Source organism: Dufourea novaeangliae, unplaced genomic scaffold (genome assembly GCF_001272555.1).
Source record: "Dufourea novaeangliae isolate 0120121106 unplaced genomic scaffold, ASM127255v1 scaffold187, whole genome shotgun sequence".
Classification (NCBI taxonomy): domain Eukaryota; kingdom Metazoa; phylum Arthropoda; class Insecta; order Hymenoptera; family Halictidae; genus Dufourea; species Dufourea novaeangliae.
The window spans coordinates 1,598,379-1,616,641 of record NW_015374075.1 but is presented as its reverse complement, the minus strand read 5'-3'; the positions used below and the strand labels follow the sequence as shown (position 1 = coordinate 1,616,641).

General features: G+C 43.3%; 1 protein-coding gene across 1 annotated transcript in view; it reads right to left on the bottom strand.

Moving 5' to 3' along the window:
* The window catches only part of LOC107190536 (colorectal mutant cancer protein), a 49,319-nt gene that overhangs the window by 19,680 nt on the left and 11,376 nt on the right, over positions 1–18,263 (bottom strand). The window contains exons 2-3 of the mRNA XM_015579346.1: positions 14,659–14,888; positions 13,835–13,971 (exon numbers count right to left, since the gene is read on the bottom strand). Coding sequence (XP_015434832.1) covers positions 13,835–13,971; positions 14,659–14,888 — 367 coding nt within the window. The remainder of the gene's footprint in view (positions 1–13,834; positions 13,972–14,658; positions 14,889–18,263) is intronic.

Sequence of the window (18,263 nt, the reverse complement as noted above, 5' to 3'; positions counted from 1 at the left end):
TGAACCTGACCTCACGTACGTGAAATATTTCAGGAACTGGACGGAATGCAAATTACTGTTAAAGTTACGTGGTTTCGAAACTGAATATTGATTAACCATAGGATATAAGATCGTAGGACGATTTTTTCTTTGAGGATGGGATGGAAGGATCGTTGGGATAGTAGAAACTTGGAAGGGACGTCTCTCGCGAGGTGTAACAGTTCGTTAGACTCGTTACAGATCCCTGAAATCGCTGCTCAGGTGATTTTTCTTCTGGTCGAGAAGCAGACAAAAGTGGGAATGAGACGAGAACAGCGAAACGGACGCGTCACCGGGAGCGAAAATTGAAAGGTGGAAGGCGAGAACGATGAATGAATGGGGCCAAGGAGGGGACGGTGATCACGTTAATACCCTGAATGAATATGTAAGGCGGGAAACAAAGAACGAGGTGAGAGCAGGATAAGGTCTGGAGGCGGTCCGAGTATAGACGGGATACACGCGAAGGAAGCCGTGCATGCGTGCTAATGATACCGTGAAGCCACGGAAAGAAACGACACGGATGAGGGACCGTTCCGCGGAAGGATAATTCGAGGCTGCACGAACGATGCGAACCAGGCGAAATGTAAACAACGAGTATGGGTGGAGAATTTGGTAGCGAAGTTCTGGCGTAGCGATTCATAAGTGTAATTTAAGGATCAGTGATTGATAAGTAACTGAGAATTAATCCTTCCTAATTCCCCATGCACTTTGTCCCTTTGGAAGGGATAATCGAGTACAAAGGGGATAATATTGATGACTATCGTATACTTATATATACATAGTTTATAGTTAAATAAATGTTATTAGTTGTACCAGTCGATGACAAATTGGAGTAGGAATTTCCATGTTTAAAAAATAAAAAGTTACACGAACGTGAACCAAATACACTACCAACGACCAGAGTTCTTGATTAATGGAAATTAGGTAATTCGTTAAAAATTACAGAATCAGTACATATAAAAATAATTTCCAATCAGTTTTACCACACGACGTTTATCGAATCTTTGTAGAATAATATTCTTCTCGTTCTTTTATTATCAGACCTGGTCCCACATTTTTGACCGGTGGTGTGTGTTATGGTGACCCGATTTTCGCCTGTGATCTAGAAAAAAACCACGATGATAGCTGCGATAGGAAAGTGCTAAGACCGCGGAAAAGCAACCGATATCCACGGTCAATTTATGTCGTTCTGCAACACTTGGCCACGCAGACAGTATCGATAAACGCGCGAATACGCTCGTTTAGGCCGCTCGAGACCGTGTCGAGCGAGCAACACGTTACCATGGTGTATACGAGTGACTGTTAACGATCTCGTAAAAGAAGTAACTACCAACGAGACTCGAGGATGAATCATACTGTATTCCGTTCGGTGACGAAGCTGTGTCGGATCGACAACCATTAAGCTGTAATATCGAGACTTTCCTTTCAACCAATTTACCGTGACGGAAATCGGTTTAAAAACGAGACTCGATCTGTTCGGAATAGACGGGTTCGAGGCAGAATTGGGCACAAGTTTATTGGAATAATACATAGTGAAAAGCAGCCAGTTGCTAATAATTGTTTGCCAGATGTTGAAGAAAAAGTAGTATTACTTTTGTTTTCGAGCGAACTAACGGTGAGACTGTTGTACTCCGAAGTCTTAAATGTATGATTATATGAAGTGCAAGTTTGTGTTGACTCTTTAGTTATTTGAATATGTCTTTTGCCTGACGTTAAGGCGAAAGTGGTTGCTAAATACAGTCAGTTGATTGGTTAAACCCTGAAAGAAGAGGAATTTATTTGGCTTTTCAAAATATGATAGAGTACTATTTTTATCGTCTGTTCTTTATTCGAAGCTCTTTATCTAGATAGTGAATTTCCCTGTCTCTGGTTCGGGGGTAGCCAATCAGGCGACTGAAGACAGCGTTTTTGTCAGGCTTTTCGGGTCTCGCTAGTAGTAACGGCGTTGCTCTAGCCAGACCGACGCCGTGAACGCCCCCCAGAGCGCGAGACGTGGTTTTAATGGAAATTAAATGAATCGTATTGTTTCCCGAAAAAACGTACGACCACCCATGGCCCGAGCAGCTTTTTGGAGGTGAGCCAAGGAACTTCCAAGCGCCATCCCCCCCCGCGGAACAGGCGCAAGGCAGGTGGAACACGATGAAGTAACCTGTGTGTGTGGGATGCACTGGTTCTCCCGGTGATTTTTAAATGGAACTCGTATACTGCATTCTCCGCATCGTTAGGCCACTGGCTGACTAACAAATTGCCGTTGATACGAGAACACGACCGAGATCCTCCGGGCTAATGCATCGCGATGGATGCTTTATGGGCTGGTGTCTAGTGGGCAGTAAGAAGTTCAACTTTTTTTTCTTCTTCTGGACGGGGCTTAACAAGTTACGTAACTGTAATGTATTAACCCTCGAATGACAGTACTCTAAATATTTTCACGACTATATCTGGAAACAGTGAATCATCCGGTGCCTGACCATCGTTACACTTTTACTGCATGAACCCTGCGTTATCGCTTACGTTCCCTGCGTCGGGCCTACCTAGACAATTTTATTATTATTTATTTATTTAACGGAGAATAAACCCTTTGGTATACAGGTCGGGAAATGAGATTGCAAAATTATAAAATGAAGAAAAAGGACACGAGATTGCTAAAATAATACGAAGATGTGGTAAGAACGATACTACGATCTATTCTTGTCCCCTACTTCCTTCGATACCTTCAAAACTTCCGATACTTTCCTCAATAAAAAAGGACCTATACAAAAAAAAAAATGGAACAAAGAGTTACTACCTGTCGAATGAATTACAAGCTCCAGAAACATCTGTCCGTATCGTTAACTTCGTGTAATCCATCCATAAAATAACTATCGTATGGAACTGGCGTTCTACGACGATAAAATAGTCCAACGGAAACTTGTAACGTTTTCATGGAGGATTAATATGAATTATTGTTTCGAAGCTAGTAGTCGTTCGATCGATCCTATCGTGGATAAACGCCCGTTCAGCGTTTCCTTGATCGCGATTGGATCTCGTTAGCGTATGATTTACCGTCTCACGATCCACGACTCGGCCGTCGAATTGATATCAAACCTGTGGACGCGTTCTAGAAAATTTACGCAACCGTCGTCGGTGGATCTTGGTCTCCTCGCGATTCGATACGTCATCAATGACCGATGCCCCCCCCCTCCCGTAAATCAGCCCATTGGCTAATGTAAATTGTCACCGGTTAAGGTGAACAGACCCTGGCGGATCGGTGAATAATGACCCGTTTTCATTGGCTGTTAACGGCGGAGTCCCAAGTCGGTATCGCCTAATTAAATCGATGAACTCGCCGCCGCCACGTGACGAATCAACACTGGCGGTTCGATAGGATGAAGAGAAGGCTCTCCCCGCGTTCAGTCGATCGTAAATAAGCCTTTCATGGACCGAACGAACACCCTGGAGAGGGTATGGTCGCGATGAAGTCGCTCAGGTTGTAGATCGAGACAATGTTCAACCCTTTGAATCCTATTAATATTGAGTGTATAATTCGTGGCCCTTATAATTAATTATCGACTAAATATCGTTATTTTTTCGAGGAAGAAATCTATAGAAAAATGATGGGTATATTTTCATGACTAGACTGTATTTTTTCTTTTGTAAATTAATAGAATATCTATGAAAAGGTCAATTAATTTGTATACTTAATACTTTTATGTTCCCCACACGCTGGACGATTGTGTGTAATTTGTAGACTGTGGATCCTTATGCAAACATCAATTGTTAAAGAAATTAGAAACAAGTGGACAGTTTTTTATCACAGGTTCTAATAAGTGCCACATGAAATGATACCTTTAGTAGAATTGATTAAATTCCTTACTGTATTGAATTTCAGACAACTGGATACGGTATAAATGCATAAAGTACACAGTCTACTAATTAGGTAGACCTTCCAGTCTGTTCTTCTTTCATTAGGAATCGCGTTTGGCTGCGGTACTTCCGACAGGAATACCCAGTTCAGAAGATTCACGAGAGCAGTGATTCTTCACGCTCGCGGGCGTGACCACGCTAATAGCTTACACGGCAGACGACGATAACATCGAATCGATACGAACAGAGGAACACGACGATACCGAGAAATCGTGTCTGCTCGATGGGAACGGGAAAAGAGAAGAGTTCGCGTCCTCGGTATCGATAAGGCGCAATCAGGAAAGATCCTTCCCTATTACGCGGGGCATATCGGAGAAAGAATTTCGCGCAAGTACGGGTTATATCGACAAAGGGAGTCGACCCAGACATGGGAGGTGGAGAACAAGAGAACATCGAGACGGAATATACGTTGCATGGAAGATAACGCGGCGGTGTGGTGCAGTAGCCGGGCGTAATTGCTTTTGCATCGATTGTCCTCACGAGGTCGGAGGTTTTCCCTCTGCGCCCTACATAAAACACGGACCTGTGCGCCAATTCCAGGCATCGAGAGATCCATCGTCGATCCAAGGGAAATATAGTGTCGCGTGACACGCGACGGTTATTATCGATCGCTGCATCGCGATGTTTCTTGATAAGCGATCTGTGGCTAGGCGGAGACGCGAAAAGGGGTGAGAAAAGGGCGCACGAAAGAGGATCTACGCAGCACCGTGTCCGCTGCGTATATCGTGACCTATGACTAACGGTATCGTCATGCTCCCTGGATCGTGGTAGGGGTAAACTACCCCATCGCGTTTGGCCTATTTACTTTTCGAAAGTTAAAATTATCTCCAATTTGTAATTGACACGATTCTACAATACAGTTTCAAGAATAATGATGCTCGGGAAAAGGATTCTAGGCCTTACGATTATTCCCCGGTTACAACTGTCATCGATCTGTAGTTGTCATGATTCATACGATCTAGTCTACGAATAATGATTCTACACCTTCCGATTAATTCACTACGGTAGGTAATAAGGGTAGGAACTCTCCACGAATGTCGTTCAATTTACAGGTATCTAGGGAGTATATTGTAAATTTTCTCGATCGAATCGATCCAGAAATACCGTAGATATCACTCAATCTTCAATGAACAGTGACAGTTTCGCGAAACTGTTCAATCTGGAGTTTAAGGGACTGAAGGAATTGTTTCCCTACCGATCGCTACACACACACACACAACCTCGTACGATCTCTCGAAAAAAAATCGGCCGAGCACGCGAACGAAACACACAACCTCGTACGATCTCTCGAAAAAAAATCGGCCGAGCACGCGAACGAAACACACTTTCACCGTTGTTCACAACCTCGAAGATATCACACACGGGGACCGAACTGACACGATCGCGACACAGCTCGATCGATGGTGTTGCGCACGAGGGGGAGATCGGTCGATCGGAGCGACACACGACCCGACCCGACACGTTGGGCGAAACGCTCGGTGACGGACTGAACCACCGATTCTCCCACACCCCTGGCGCAATTCGCGTAGCGGAGGCCCGAGGCCGTCCGACAAGCTCCGAGGTTCGCCGATCTTGCGGCTCGTTGCACCGAAACCTACCTCCGATACCTCTCTCTCTCTTTCATTCGTGTCACTTCGCCGCGCGGACCATGTAACGTTGGTCCCCGATACGCGACCAGTCGCGGCTGATAAAAGTAATACGGCTGCACCGTGTGCAGAACTGCAATCCACCGTGCAAGCGCGAAAAAAAAACCGGATATCGAACCACTGGATCTATTTCCCCTTCCTTTTCCTGCTGCCGTTTAGTCCCTCGGACCGATGCGCTTTTCTGGGGTTGGAGAACGCTATCGAGGGGGATGAAGACTCCCCAATGGAGTCTTAGACACCTCTGTGTATGGGGAATGAAGGTCGTCGTAGCGTGTTATTAACACTTTCGATGTTTACGTCGAGTATACTCGTCATGAAAATATGGTAGTTGCTGTTTTAGAATATTTTAGGACAATAAAAGGAAATATCACTATGAAATATGCAGCAGTATATGCATACATATGTATGAGGGTTGTTTTATAAGACAGTGACGTTTTTTGAGAATAGATCAGCCAATAAATTTATGGATATAACGGATATTTTCAATGGCTCTATTGATTACTCTACGAAATCCTTACACACGGCACTAAGACCTGTTTAAGTTAATATTGAATTACAAAGATTCTCTCTTACGATTAATTCCTTACTGTTTACTACGTTACTGTCCCTATTTTTATTTTCATTTAATTGTTATGTATGCATACCATCCTTATACCCGTACAACTAAATAAATAAATATACAAACAGATACACACGAGGAGCGTAGCTGTGAACTGACAGTACGAAGTGGAGGAACATGTACAAATTGGGTCTCCTAGAGACCACTATAATCCCTTTAAAAAGTTTTCTTGCATCCGTTCCACTGTCTCGACGAACATTCACATTTTACACCGTGAAGTCGTCAGCTAAAGTTTCATAGGCAGTGTTCCACTCCGGACGCGATTGTCGTGTGGGTTATTACAGCCCACGTGAGAGTGTCTTTTCCGTTCTCTTTATCTTGATTCCGGGTGGCGAAGTCAATCCCCCGCATCACGTGACGTGTGTGTGTGTGTGTTCCATGCGATGGTCCCGCGAAGTTTTAATTGCGAACACCATAACAACCGCGGTTTTATCGGCCTGCTCCCGGTGCCGAAACGGTGCACCGTGTGTATTTGCAGTGTCTATAATACACAGGACACACATTCGCCGAGCAGGACGGTTTATTATGCGAGCTCGTGATTTATACGCTTTGTACGACTTTACGATTCACGGCCCTGGAGGATTTACAAACGTTGGGGAGGACCTTTAAACAGACCTCCTTCTTATCGATACACAAAGTCGCGGAGGAGCGTTTATTGCCGCGAGGCTCGCGCGTTATTTATTGCCAGGAAGTGTGAAAATCAACGGCGTGAGACTGTCTAGGGGCTAATGACTCTGTTTCGATTACAGAAAACAGGAACGACCGAGCACGCAGCGATTGCGTACCAACGATTCCATTAAAGTGGCTGGAGACCGATCACGACGTTTAAGGTTAAACGACAGTGAAACTGGTACCGGACTGTAATTGCCGGTGGAAGTGATCGCGGCAGCCTGGATGAAAAACAGTTACGTGGAGAATGTCGTGTTGATAGAGATGCGAATTTTTTGGAACATTGATAAGTATAGAATACATCTTTTTAGACTGTCATAAATTTTCAAGCGAAGGAAACCAATTCAACATGAATGCAGAGTTGAAGACGAACTTGAACGTATAGTCGACTCTAACTATATTGCCATGATGGGGGCTGTATGACGTTTTCTGTTAATAATTTATAAAGCATCCAATGGTTTGCATACATTTTATAAAATGTAACAATTGTAGTTACCACAAAAGAAGTGTAGGATTAAAAAAATACCGTTCCTTTGTTATATACTTTCGAGGTTTCCACGACTTCGAAAAACCAGTTAGGGTTCACATAAAAATCGCTGGGATCATCGACGCGTCGAAGATTGTCCATTAAACAGCCACACCTGCTGTTCGTCGATATTTGTCCGCCTACCGTGACGCTGTAACGGTACAGCTGTATTGGAAAGCTGGTTCTTGACTATCGAGAAGAACGAAAGTTATTGGGCAGAGAATGCGAGTTTTTTTTTTTTTTTTAAATTGTCCGACGGAAATTCGAGACGGGGAATCATTAAAATTAGCGAGGACGAAGGGGACGGTGATTGTGTTTGGGCAATTAGAGGGACAGGCGGGCCGGGTGAGGTTTCTTAATTAAGCTTCGCTAATTTCTCAATTAACGCCAGGCCGAGGGTGGGATGAAGAGAGACACAGGAGGAGCCTGAATTTTTAGCGTCAGTGCAAAAAGTTGTAGAATAGTTACGAAGGACTGCAAAATAAGAAACGATTTTGTATCTAAATTTTATAATCTTGAGAAATAATTAGAAGGGGACAGTGCGCTGTTGTTAGATACCTAACTTATTAACTTTGATTCACTCAATGAATAACTGCAATCACATTGCTCTGCCCAAACAAATTATCACCCTTTGCCTGAGGTCCCAACTCCTACTTGCTCATCCTGTACTAAGGCCCACAAGCATCCTCCACCTACCACAGAGTGACAGTATATAACTCTCTATGCAATTTCACAATCAGCTTAATTCTTGTTTAGTCACTCTGACGCTCAGTGCTTCGTTACGAATAGAAACCTCTTGTTAATGTTTTACTTAAAAAGGGTTGCACAAATTCCATCATCCAGAATCCTATACTCTAAGAACTCCCTGCAAATAGGCGATCATGCGACACATCGATAAAAAAAAAAAAACACATTTTCGTTAAACAGACTAGTTAACGATAAATGCTAATTTGATAGAAACTTACAACTTCTGAGATTAGAACAACCATTTCAAAACTAGGCTCTAAGAAAGCCCGACAAAGAAGCGACCATCCGTCCCGCCGATAAAGAAATAAGATTCCGGTTAATTACGAGGATGTTTCGGTGGTGCCGGCGCAGGCGCGCGTGCAACCATCACGTCGATATATCGTTGTGTACCAGCGTGTGGGATGCCTCCTGGGGCTTTATTGCGTCGCGTTTGCCCGAAGAATTCGTCCCGAGAGCTCGTAGACGGCGTCGGGGATGAAATTCTCGGGAACTGGAAGACCGACCGGGGCCGGAAGTAAATATCCGGGAAAGTAGGAGGAGGAAGGGCGGATCGTCGTCGCGATAGAAAGTAACGATCGTCCTGCCCTAGAAAAACATCGGCCCCGCGCAACACTGGAAACGCTCCGATATATATTGGACGTCTGGCACGATGAAACGAGACGGATTTTTATTGCCAATCAGTGACCCACGTGACGAAACGGAATAGGGATCGTGGAGCCTTAGACGAATCAGGAACGATCTTTATTATACTCGATAAAAACACGTCGCTTGGGGCGTAAAAAAATTGAGAATTTATTTACCGTTCCTGGAATAAAGCTGGGTGAGTTTTAATTAGAGATAGGTTTTTTCTGGGGGTCAGGAATAAGTGAATATATTGTTATTTTGTCATTAAAGATTTATGCAAAAATTGTATGGGACTTCAGTTCTTAAAAATGAATATTCTTTTTACAAAGCAAGATCAGCACTTCGAGTTTCAGTAATTTGAAAATCAGCTTCGAATCCACCCCTAGTTTTAACCTATACTATGCTTCCCCATTCTGCCTGGTCGAACAGTTCGATGTTCGACGAATCCACACGGGAATCCTAAGACGCAGCCACGGGGAATTGTTTCAGCCCGAAGACTGGATTATACTTTTACTCCGCGAGTTTAATCCTCGAGACCGAGTAAATTGGAGCGGAGAAAATTTCGCGCTCCACTTGGAAAACAGAACGCAAGTGCCTCCAATTGGCTCGAGGGGGATGGTATAATGAGGTATCAGAAGCGGTTGGCATTGGCGGATTTGAAATTCAAGAAGCATAGGAAGTTTTACTCCCGGGTCTGGAGGTCGGCGAATTTATCGCGCGTAATATCAACGGGCTGGTCAGAAAGGAAAGTCTAGAAGAGAGACAGCGTGATACGGGAGGACGGAGGTATAAGCAGGCATCCAAGAAAACAATTGTCTAGATGAGACAACGAAGAGGATAGTGCTCGAGGTTGCCTCCCTGGGAGGACCACAGGAGGACATTTTCCCGGGAAGAGTTATCGATCGATGACCTCAATAGTGTTTCATAAAAGTTATCAGACCGCCCGTAGAGGGAAGGGGGAGACTTGATACCCGCCCGATATAAGATTACACGTACGGATAAGCTATTGTTCCACGGGTCGAATCCTCGACGCGGTTCCGCGACTTGTGTCGCCGTGGCCCGGCCCCAGATGATAACACTGGCGCAAATATACATATATACATAATACACGTATATACATACCAACTGTAATCGTGCTGCTTAATTCAATCTGCCGTATATCTCTAATAAGCCATGTTCGGTTTATCTCGAGTCACGCAGCCGGTGTGGTTTCACGTAACCGTACGGGACACGAAAAATCACCTTGCAGAACGGTTCCACGCCTCTTAAGGGGACTGGACAGTCAGGTTTGGTAATAATGTAACTTTTCTTTGGGAAGTAATTACAAGAAAAAAACTGAGCATATGTAAAGTATGTCTAGTTAAGGACTGAACCTACGTGTACGTCTGTGAAAACTTCTGTTTTGAGGGAAAATCATGTTTCTTTAAAAATTTGCTGTTTTAGGGACACTATTTTTATAATTTTGATTTATCTTTTTCAATAGCTGCAGAATGAAGGCCTACAGAGTGCCAAATTTTCCAGGATGTTTCATAGTTCAATTTCTTTTACAGTTTATAGTATTAATAAACATTACCCAAGTTACAACTTGTATTCATTTCCTCGTAATTAATTCCCAAAGAAAAGTTACATTTTTACCAAATCTGACCGCCTAGTCCCTTTAATAGATTGCAATTTCGAAGTCTCGAAGGAGAGAAGCATCTCTGAAGCTACTGTATAATTTATCAAATGACGTACTATCCAAGCCACGTACAGCCCAGAACGTGTCCTCTACGACAGTTCGAGGAGAATTCACAGAGAGTGGGTCAACCGAAAATGCTTCCGGAAAGGAGGCAAGAAAATCACAGCGGGTGAACCGGAAGGCACGCTTGGCAGGAAGCGACAAAGTGTCCACAAGGATAAAGGTCCGTCAGAGAGTTCCAAGATCGATTTCGCGACGCGGCTTCCACGCTTAAGTTTCCCTCTCGCAGCCAGGATCACGCGACTTTGGGAGACGGGGAGATTCAGTCGGGAGTTAAAGCTCTTGCTGGAAGCTCTGTGGGCTTCGTAGCCGTTTGTTAGCGCCGCGGCTGTAAAGTGCATTTCGTAGTTCACCGCGAAGTTTCGTGGAACGTCTGTCTGGGAACGCTTGAATATCAAGTTCAAGAGTAATTTTCATAAGGAAAAAGGCTGCTGGGTGAAGGTCTGTGAAGTTAACACCCCTAAATGCAAAATATTATGAAAAACGAACAGTATTCGTTTGTCCACATTTTTCCAACCAACATTTTCGTTTGTCCACCCTTCAAAAAAAAAGTTAAAACAAATTACGAATATGATATCAATACTCCCACAAATATTTTTCCTTTATTTCTGAATGAGATATGATTGTCCACGGTATGTTCACGTCTGTCCACCCCAAATTTTCGTTTGTCCACCCTTCAAAAAAAAGTTAAAACAAATTGAGAATATGATATCAATACTCCCACAAATATTTTTCTTCATTTCTGACTGAGATATGATTGTCCACGATATGTCCACGTTTGTCTACCCCAAATTTTCGTTTGTCCACCCTTCAAAAAAAAGTTAAAACAAATTACGAATATGATATCAATACTCCCACAAATATTTTTCTTCATTTCTGAATGAGATATGATTGTCTACGATATGTCCACGTCTGTCCACCCCAAATTTTCGTTTGTCCACCCTTCAAAAAAAAGTTAAAACAAATTACGAATATGATATCAATACTCCCACAAATATTTTTCCTTTATTTCTGAATGAGATATGATTGTCCACGATATGTTCACGTTTGTCCACCCGAAATTTTTGTTTGTCCACCCAACAGAATCGCATTATTAAGAAAAAAACATAAATAATGAGATATGACAGCACTGAGTATTTCATATTGCATTTTCTCTAAATTAAGCATTGGAATCGTTTGTCCACGTTTGTACACTCCAAATTTTCACAGATCTGCTGGGTGAAACCTTGGGAGAATTATAGTGTCCTCTACTGTTACGAATAGACTTTCATAATTAATTTACTATGATCTTTTCGATAGGTTATAGATCGACAGTCATGATAATCGTGATCGAATCAATTTCTATGACGACTAAATACTTCAGTCTCATGATTTTGAAATAACGATTTGTGGGTCTGTTAAAGGGCTAACGCGAAACGTTCGTTAAACCGGTGAAAGGTTCGCGAGTAACACTGAAACCTTTTCTCGTTCCACGGGACTGGCAGATGACAGGCGGCGATCCATGGCAACCTGTATTTAAACGGCGAGCTCCAGGGTGCCCCAACCAAGAGATGCTCGCGTACAATGATCGTTGAGGCTGAGAAGGAACGCGCGTGAAACGGGTTTACGAGACGAACTAAGCTCGAGTGGCTTCCTACGCGAGGTAAGCCCTCGACTCTCCTGGAAAAGCAAGAGGACACAGGGAATTCTATAATGCGAGTCTAAGCTACGAAAATCCGATCGGGTGAATCGCGCGTAAGCGTTCCACGGGCCTCCAGGCGGTCGCCATTTTGGTTTCACTTTCATCCACTGAGTCGAGTCCAAGCCAGGATATAACAGTGACCCACGTTCATATATTTTCCAAATTCTAATTAAACGTAAAAGATTTTTATGCAATTTTTATTTATGTATCCCTGTGATCTTTACTTTTATCATAAACAATTTTTCTTCATTTTGAAATAAGATTCCTAATTTGGTACGTAATTTAATTTGTACTTCCGTGAACAAATTTGTGAGTTACTGTGTATTACCCATTTTTTCCCTCTCGAAGTCACGAGTATAGTACACTTCGGGTCGCTTTGCCTCGCGGCCTTCGCTCGCAGGCGGCTAAACGTTCTCCGTTTCTCGCTTTTTCGGCACGGTAATGCACCACGTAATAACGGTTATTTATAGGCAGTAAATGCCCCCGGTGCCATTCTCCGTGCACGGCTTCCTTCACCCCCGTTTATCGTTTTCTGCCTGGGTATCGCGATAATTCCTCCGGCTTGGAATTCGACCGACTTTTATTTCCCTTTTTCCTCGAGCATCCACGAAGTGGAGAATCTCTTCCTCTAACCCATTCGAGCCGAGCCTTCGATGTACAACGCGTAACTACACTGTCTTCCGAGTCGAATGGAAAGAACATGTTCCCCTTTGGAGCAGATAAAGCCATCGTGGCAAAGATTTCCACGGTTTAAACAACTGAAATGCAACGCGGGGGAAAGGGGAAATCCAGGCGGCGAACAAACGGCACCGCGATGGCGTCGACGTTATCGATCCCCTTGGAAACTGGGGCGGTTCTAACGAGTCACGACACTCTCGCGACTTATCCCGAAAGGGACGAAGAAGAATGGAAAATAGCGTCGATCGGTCATCTTACGTAAGAAAGGGTCACTGAAATGATGGTAAAAAGACGTCGTCTGAACAGTTGGAGGACAGGTTAGGAGCTAGGAGAAAGAAACTGAGAGCAGTTTTCACGGTGAAGAGGAATGGTCGCTGGCCTGACTAGGATAATTTGCACTTGAATGTTTCTCACTGCGTCACGACGCTATTTCACGAGACACTTTTAAATTCTTGCTATTCCTCGCCAAGCTTTTCTTACCTGTTCAAAGTAACGTCTGAGCAAGGTGTACGGGATGAAAGATTATCGAGAAAAGCTGTCGTTTGAGTTTTTACCACTGTAAAGGTGCGTATCCACTTGTTGCGTATTCTTGTATCGTATCACCGTACGATACCTTTTCATATGCAACGATACGTTTGCCTGTCCATATTAATACATAATTGTGATCCACTGTGATAAGTGGATACGCACCTGAAGACTCGTACTAGACAGAGTTACACAGTGAAAAGCAGCAGTATTTAAGGGTGTCGTTCAGAATGCTTCATCCATAAAGAAGTATTATTTTATTATAAAAATTGTAATTTCCACGTGTAAACAATTAAAAATGACGAAATACTGTTATTTCTCTTTTATTCGTTATTCGAAACTTTTTATCTAGATAATTAGTTTGCCCATCTCTGGTACTAGACACTTCTACGACCGATTTCCTCGACTTAGTTCGAATAATCGCGAATGATCGCGGGAGTTTCGATAGGTTAGAACTCACCTTGTTCGCCAAGTCCAGCATATTACCGGTTCCACCCGCGGCCGCTTCCACTAGCTTCTGAAGGGTGTGAGGCTCCGGGGAGAGGTCCCGTGCTCCACTGTCGAACTCCCAACTTTCATGCCGGCCCGATACGGTACCTGGCCAGACAAGAAATATTGCACCCTGAAAGTTATCGGAGGGGGATAATGGACAGCGCGAGCTACACGATGATAGATCGTGTAGCTGTTCAAACTGATATTATACACGCTCGATACTGTTCTTTAAATAGTGACCTTTAACCCGCTAACTGCATTTCTCCACTACAGTCGACGTCTACTTTATCACTTCAGGGAGAATATTTGGAACGTTTCTTCGCGATCGGCAATACGAAAATTCTTTAAATGACATCCGAACATTAAAAAGACGGTATTACTAGTTCGTTATTTTTCGCGAGCAAACACGTTTGTACAAAAATAATATTTTTAAATTTATTTGAATATTGGTTCTTTTGTTTTTATAAAAAAAGAATTTTGTACGAAATATTAAGAAGATACAGCAGGTTAAGAAGACCGTTTCAGCTACAGGATGCTTCGAAAATATATTAGCACTCTCGTGTATTTTCTTTTCTTTGCAAATGTGATGAAATGTGCCTCGAATCCTTGGGAGACACCTGGAGAAGGTTCCAAGAATCTGTGTCGTCAATAATGGCGAACAAGGTGTGACTCTTTGAAGACCAAATACATTTATCTATTTCTCGAATATAGTACCTCCACATAAAAGTGGTAATATTTGTTCGAAGTGTCCTCTATTTTTTATAAGTAATATCTTATCTACAGGACACTAACCGAGACTGTTGTCGCTGCTGGTGGGCAGGTACTCCGGCGTGTGGGTGTGGTGGGGACTAGTTCGATGCTTGCCGGACCTGAGCGCCTCGATTTCCGGTCGTAGAGCCAAGCGCCGTCTGAGGAACTCTTGATAGGAAATGCGACCGTGCTCGTCCGCCCCTAATTCCCTCATCAACTCCTCCACCGAGTTCTCGAGATTCAGTTCCCTGCATACCGTCAACAGATCCTGGCTGAAATTCAAAGCGGAAGAACACCGTCACTCGACGATTCAGAAAGCCAGGATGATATCTTGAATCCCTCCAGAGATCTGTGGATCTAAAAGGTGTCTCAGCAAGAACTTGAATTTTAAATAAATTAAAAAACACATTAATTTAATTGTTCTTTTTATATTTTATTGTTGATATCTTCAGAGTTACTAATGAGTTTAAACGTGAAATAAAATGTCGGTTAAATGGCCATCGTTGGTCTGGTGGCAGGTATGTATTCTTTTGACGAAATTTCGCAGTACATTTTGGAGTAAGGGCGGGTGGATTTTACGAATTTCACGTTCAATTTCTTCTTCGTGTCTTTGAATTGTCTCAGAGTGGTTTGCCTAGACCTTACTTTTCAAAAAGCCCCAGAGGAAATAATCCAAACAGGTTATATCGCAACTTCGTGGCGGTCAGTTTTGGTCACCGAGACGAGAGATGACACGACCTGGAAACTTGGTTTGCAACAACGTTTGTAATGTAATCAGTTTTCATTACAAACATTTATTTTCGTAAATGTAAATGTATTAACTAAAAAGCCGCCAAATATGACTGACTCACCATTTGACAAACGAAAATGGTGGGCGATTCGAAATTCAAGTTCTTGCTGAGATACTCTTTAGAAGTAGACTCACGTTAAAGTAGCGGTAAGAACGCTCCAGCTCACACACATCACTCACACACGTGCGCACACCCTAACATCGGTAGCCTTCTGTAACCAAAGTTCTGATCCAATTGGTGGATCGACCGAATTCCCACGAGATCCTGCGTGCCGATTGGCTCGCGTTAAAGTAGCGTTTCCATGAAGAACCCGCCTCGAGAGCCCCGGCAGCGCTACTTTAACGCGAGTCTACCGTAATAAAGCCCAACGTTCAAACAATTTTGAGAATTTCGCCCACGAATTACGCACGATAAAGGACGTTACGTGCGAAAAACCGTGGACACTTCGATCGTCGACCCAGGCGAGTTAATTAAAATCGCTGACGGCCATGAAACGTTCTCACCCCCCTCTGGCGCCTCGGCGTTCCGATGTTCCTCTTAATTTTCGTTAACAGCGAGACGAAGCGTCAGTCGAGGGCCGATTAAAACGCCAGGGACGAATGGGAATCAGGCGGAAGACGGACATGCAGGCACGGTCGATATATCGTGGAATTAAAGATTCAGACGGGTCGGATATTTGTAGGGGGGGGGGGAAATCGTTATACGCAGTCTCAGACAAGGCGTGGTTCATGCCACAAAACCGATTTCTTAATGCTCTCTTTTGGGAAAAATATTTCGATGGTAAGGACACGCCTCTGTTCTCGGTTTAACGATTTTCGGATTATCGCTTGCATCGTCGTGGGTAGAAAGAAGGAACGACTCACGTTGGAGAAACTTTTCCAGGGGAAACTATCCTCCCGTCCTTGTGAAACTTTCCACAATTTTCGCGGAATGTTCGCGGAGCCCAGGGGGAAACGCGAAGAAGTACGATCGGATAACGCGGGATCATCTAATTCCGCGTGTCTCTATGTTTGCTCAGGCATGCGTGAAAAACGCGAGGTCAAAGGAATTCCACCGATATACGCGAAACGTGAAAGCGTTATTGTTTTAACACTTTAACGCCCAGTGTGACGTATACGTCACATCTAGAAAATGATATTTCCAGGGATTTTTTTTCGTGAAAATACAGACGAGGTACATGTATTCGATTTTGAGTTAACTAATCGTGAGGAATAATTTTTTTACCCTCGGAAAAAACGTTTGGACGCTAAAGAGTTTAAAATAGATAAAAAAAAATGAGGTGGTTTGATATCAATATTTACAACTTAAAAATAATAAAATACAACATATATATCAATCTCATAATTTTGAAATAACGATTTAAGGGTCTGGGAAGTAAAGGATTAATACGCTTCGCTTCCACGAAGCCTCTCTACATATTTCCTATCCGTAATTAATATCGCTTACGTCGACGGCGATACGAGGACCAATCGGTTTCAATTTTCTCCTCGATGAAAAACCACACTTTTGTATTTCAATTACCCCACGGTATCATAATGGTACTTGAACCGGTAAACGAAAGACGAGTGGAATCGTACGAATCGCGGCAGTAACAAGAATTTTTCCGCGCCATATGTCGAATTAATCGTTCCAACGCGAAACGTCCAATGGGAAACACATTTCGATTTCATCCTCGTTGAAAGCTAAGCGCCACAATGTGGCTTGTAGCACGCTGGGTCATTCGAGTGTCATCCGAATGAATCGAGTCTGCGCGGCCACTTGATGCGCCCCATTCGAACGGATTTCTCCCAGAAATGTTTCGCCAGCGGCCTGAAAATCAGTGGTACCAGGGCGAAAAGAAGCAGAAACGATCGTGTTAAACAGCACACTCTCAGAAATCTCTCACGAGAATATATATCCGCGTGGAACAGCGAGCGTTTAAGACGATCCACGGGCTTCGTAAAACGCGGATATTCGGGTGAGCAGCGAGGAGATACCTGTTACGTTCGGCTTAACGGCTTAACCCACGGGCTCTGAGGAGTCGTAAAAACCGGCCGGTTTTATGGAGACTTAGGTCTTCTGTTACCAAGATCGACGATAATACCAGTTTACTTTGTGTCCCGCGAGCAACATGTCGAATGCCTCTCGAATAGAATCGATAATGATCCAGATGACATCTAGTATCGATCTAGGCGTTAACCCTTTAACTTATCCTTAGATCGTTATTTCAAAATTAAGAGACTGATATATATATATATATTTTGTTTAGTGTTTCGAAGTCGAAATAATACCAGTTTACTTTGTGTCCCGCGAGCAACATGTCGAATGCCTCTCGAATGGAATCGATAATGATCCAGATGACATATAGTATCGATCTAGGCGTTAACCCTTTAACTTATCCTTAGATCGTTATTTCAAAATTAAGAGACCGATGTATATATATTTTGTTTACTATTTCGAAGTCGAAAGCAGGTATCGATATTAAACGGATCTAACTTTTTTTTTAATTATTTTTTAAGGGTATACTTCAATTTTTTCAATTGAAAACCCGAAGATTTACTTCACATCAGTGAAACCACGGATCTTCGCTGACAAAAGTTAAAGTTTGACGCACATTTAAAATAATCGTTGCACCGGTGCAACACTGGCCGTTAAAGGGTTAATTGAAGCGATCTGGCTGATCCACGATGAGGCATTAATCGACGACACGGTGTCAGCGGGAGGATGACCCCAGGGGACCTTGTACCGCCGAGTCTTGTCTGTTATCTTCGGAAAGGAGGCGAGGGGAGATACCAGTGGCCTGGTTCATTGACTCAGTCCAGTTCAAAAGAACGTTAACAAGACATTGTGTCGAGCGACAATAGAATCGTATTAACT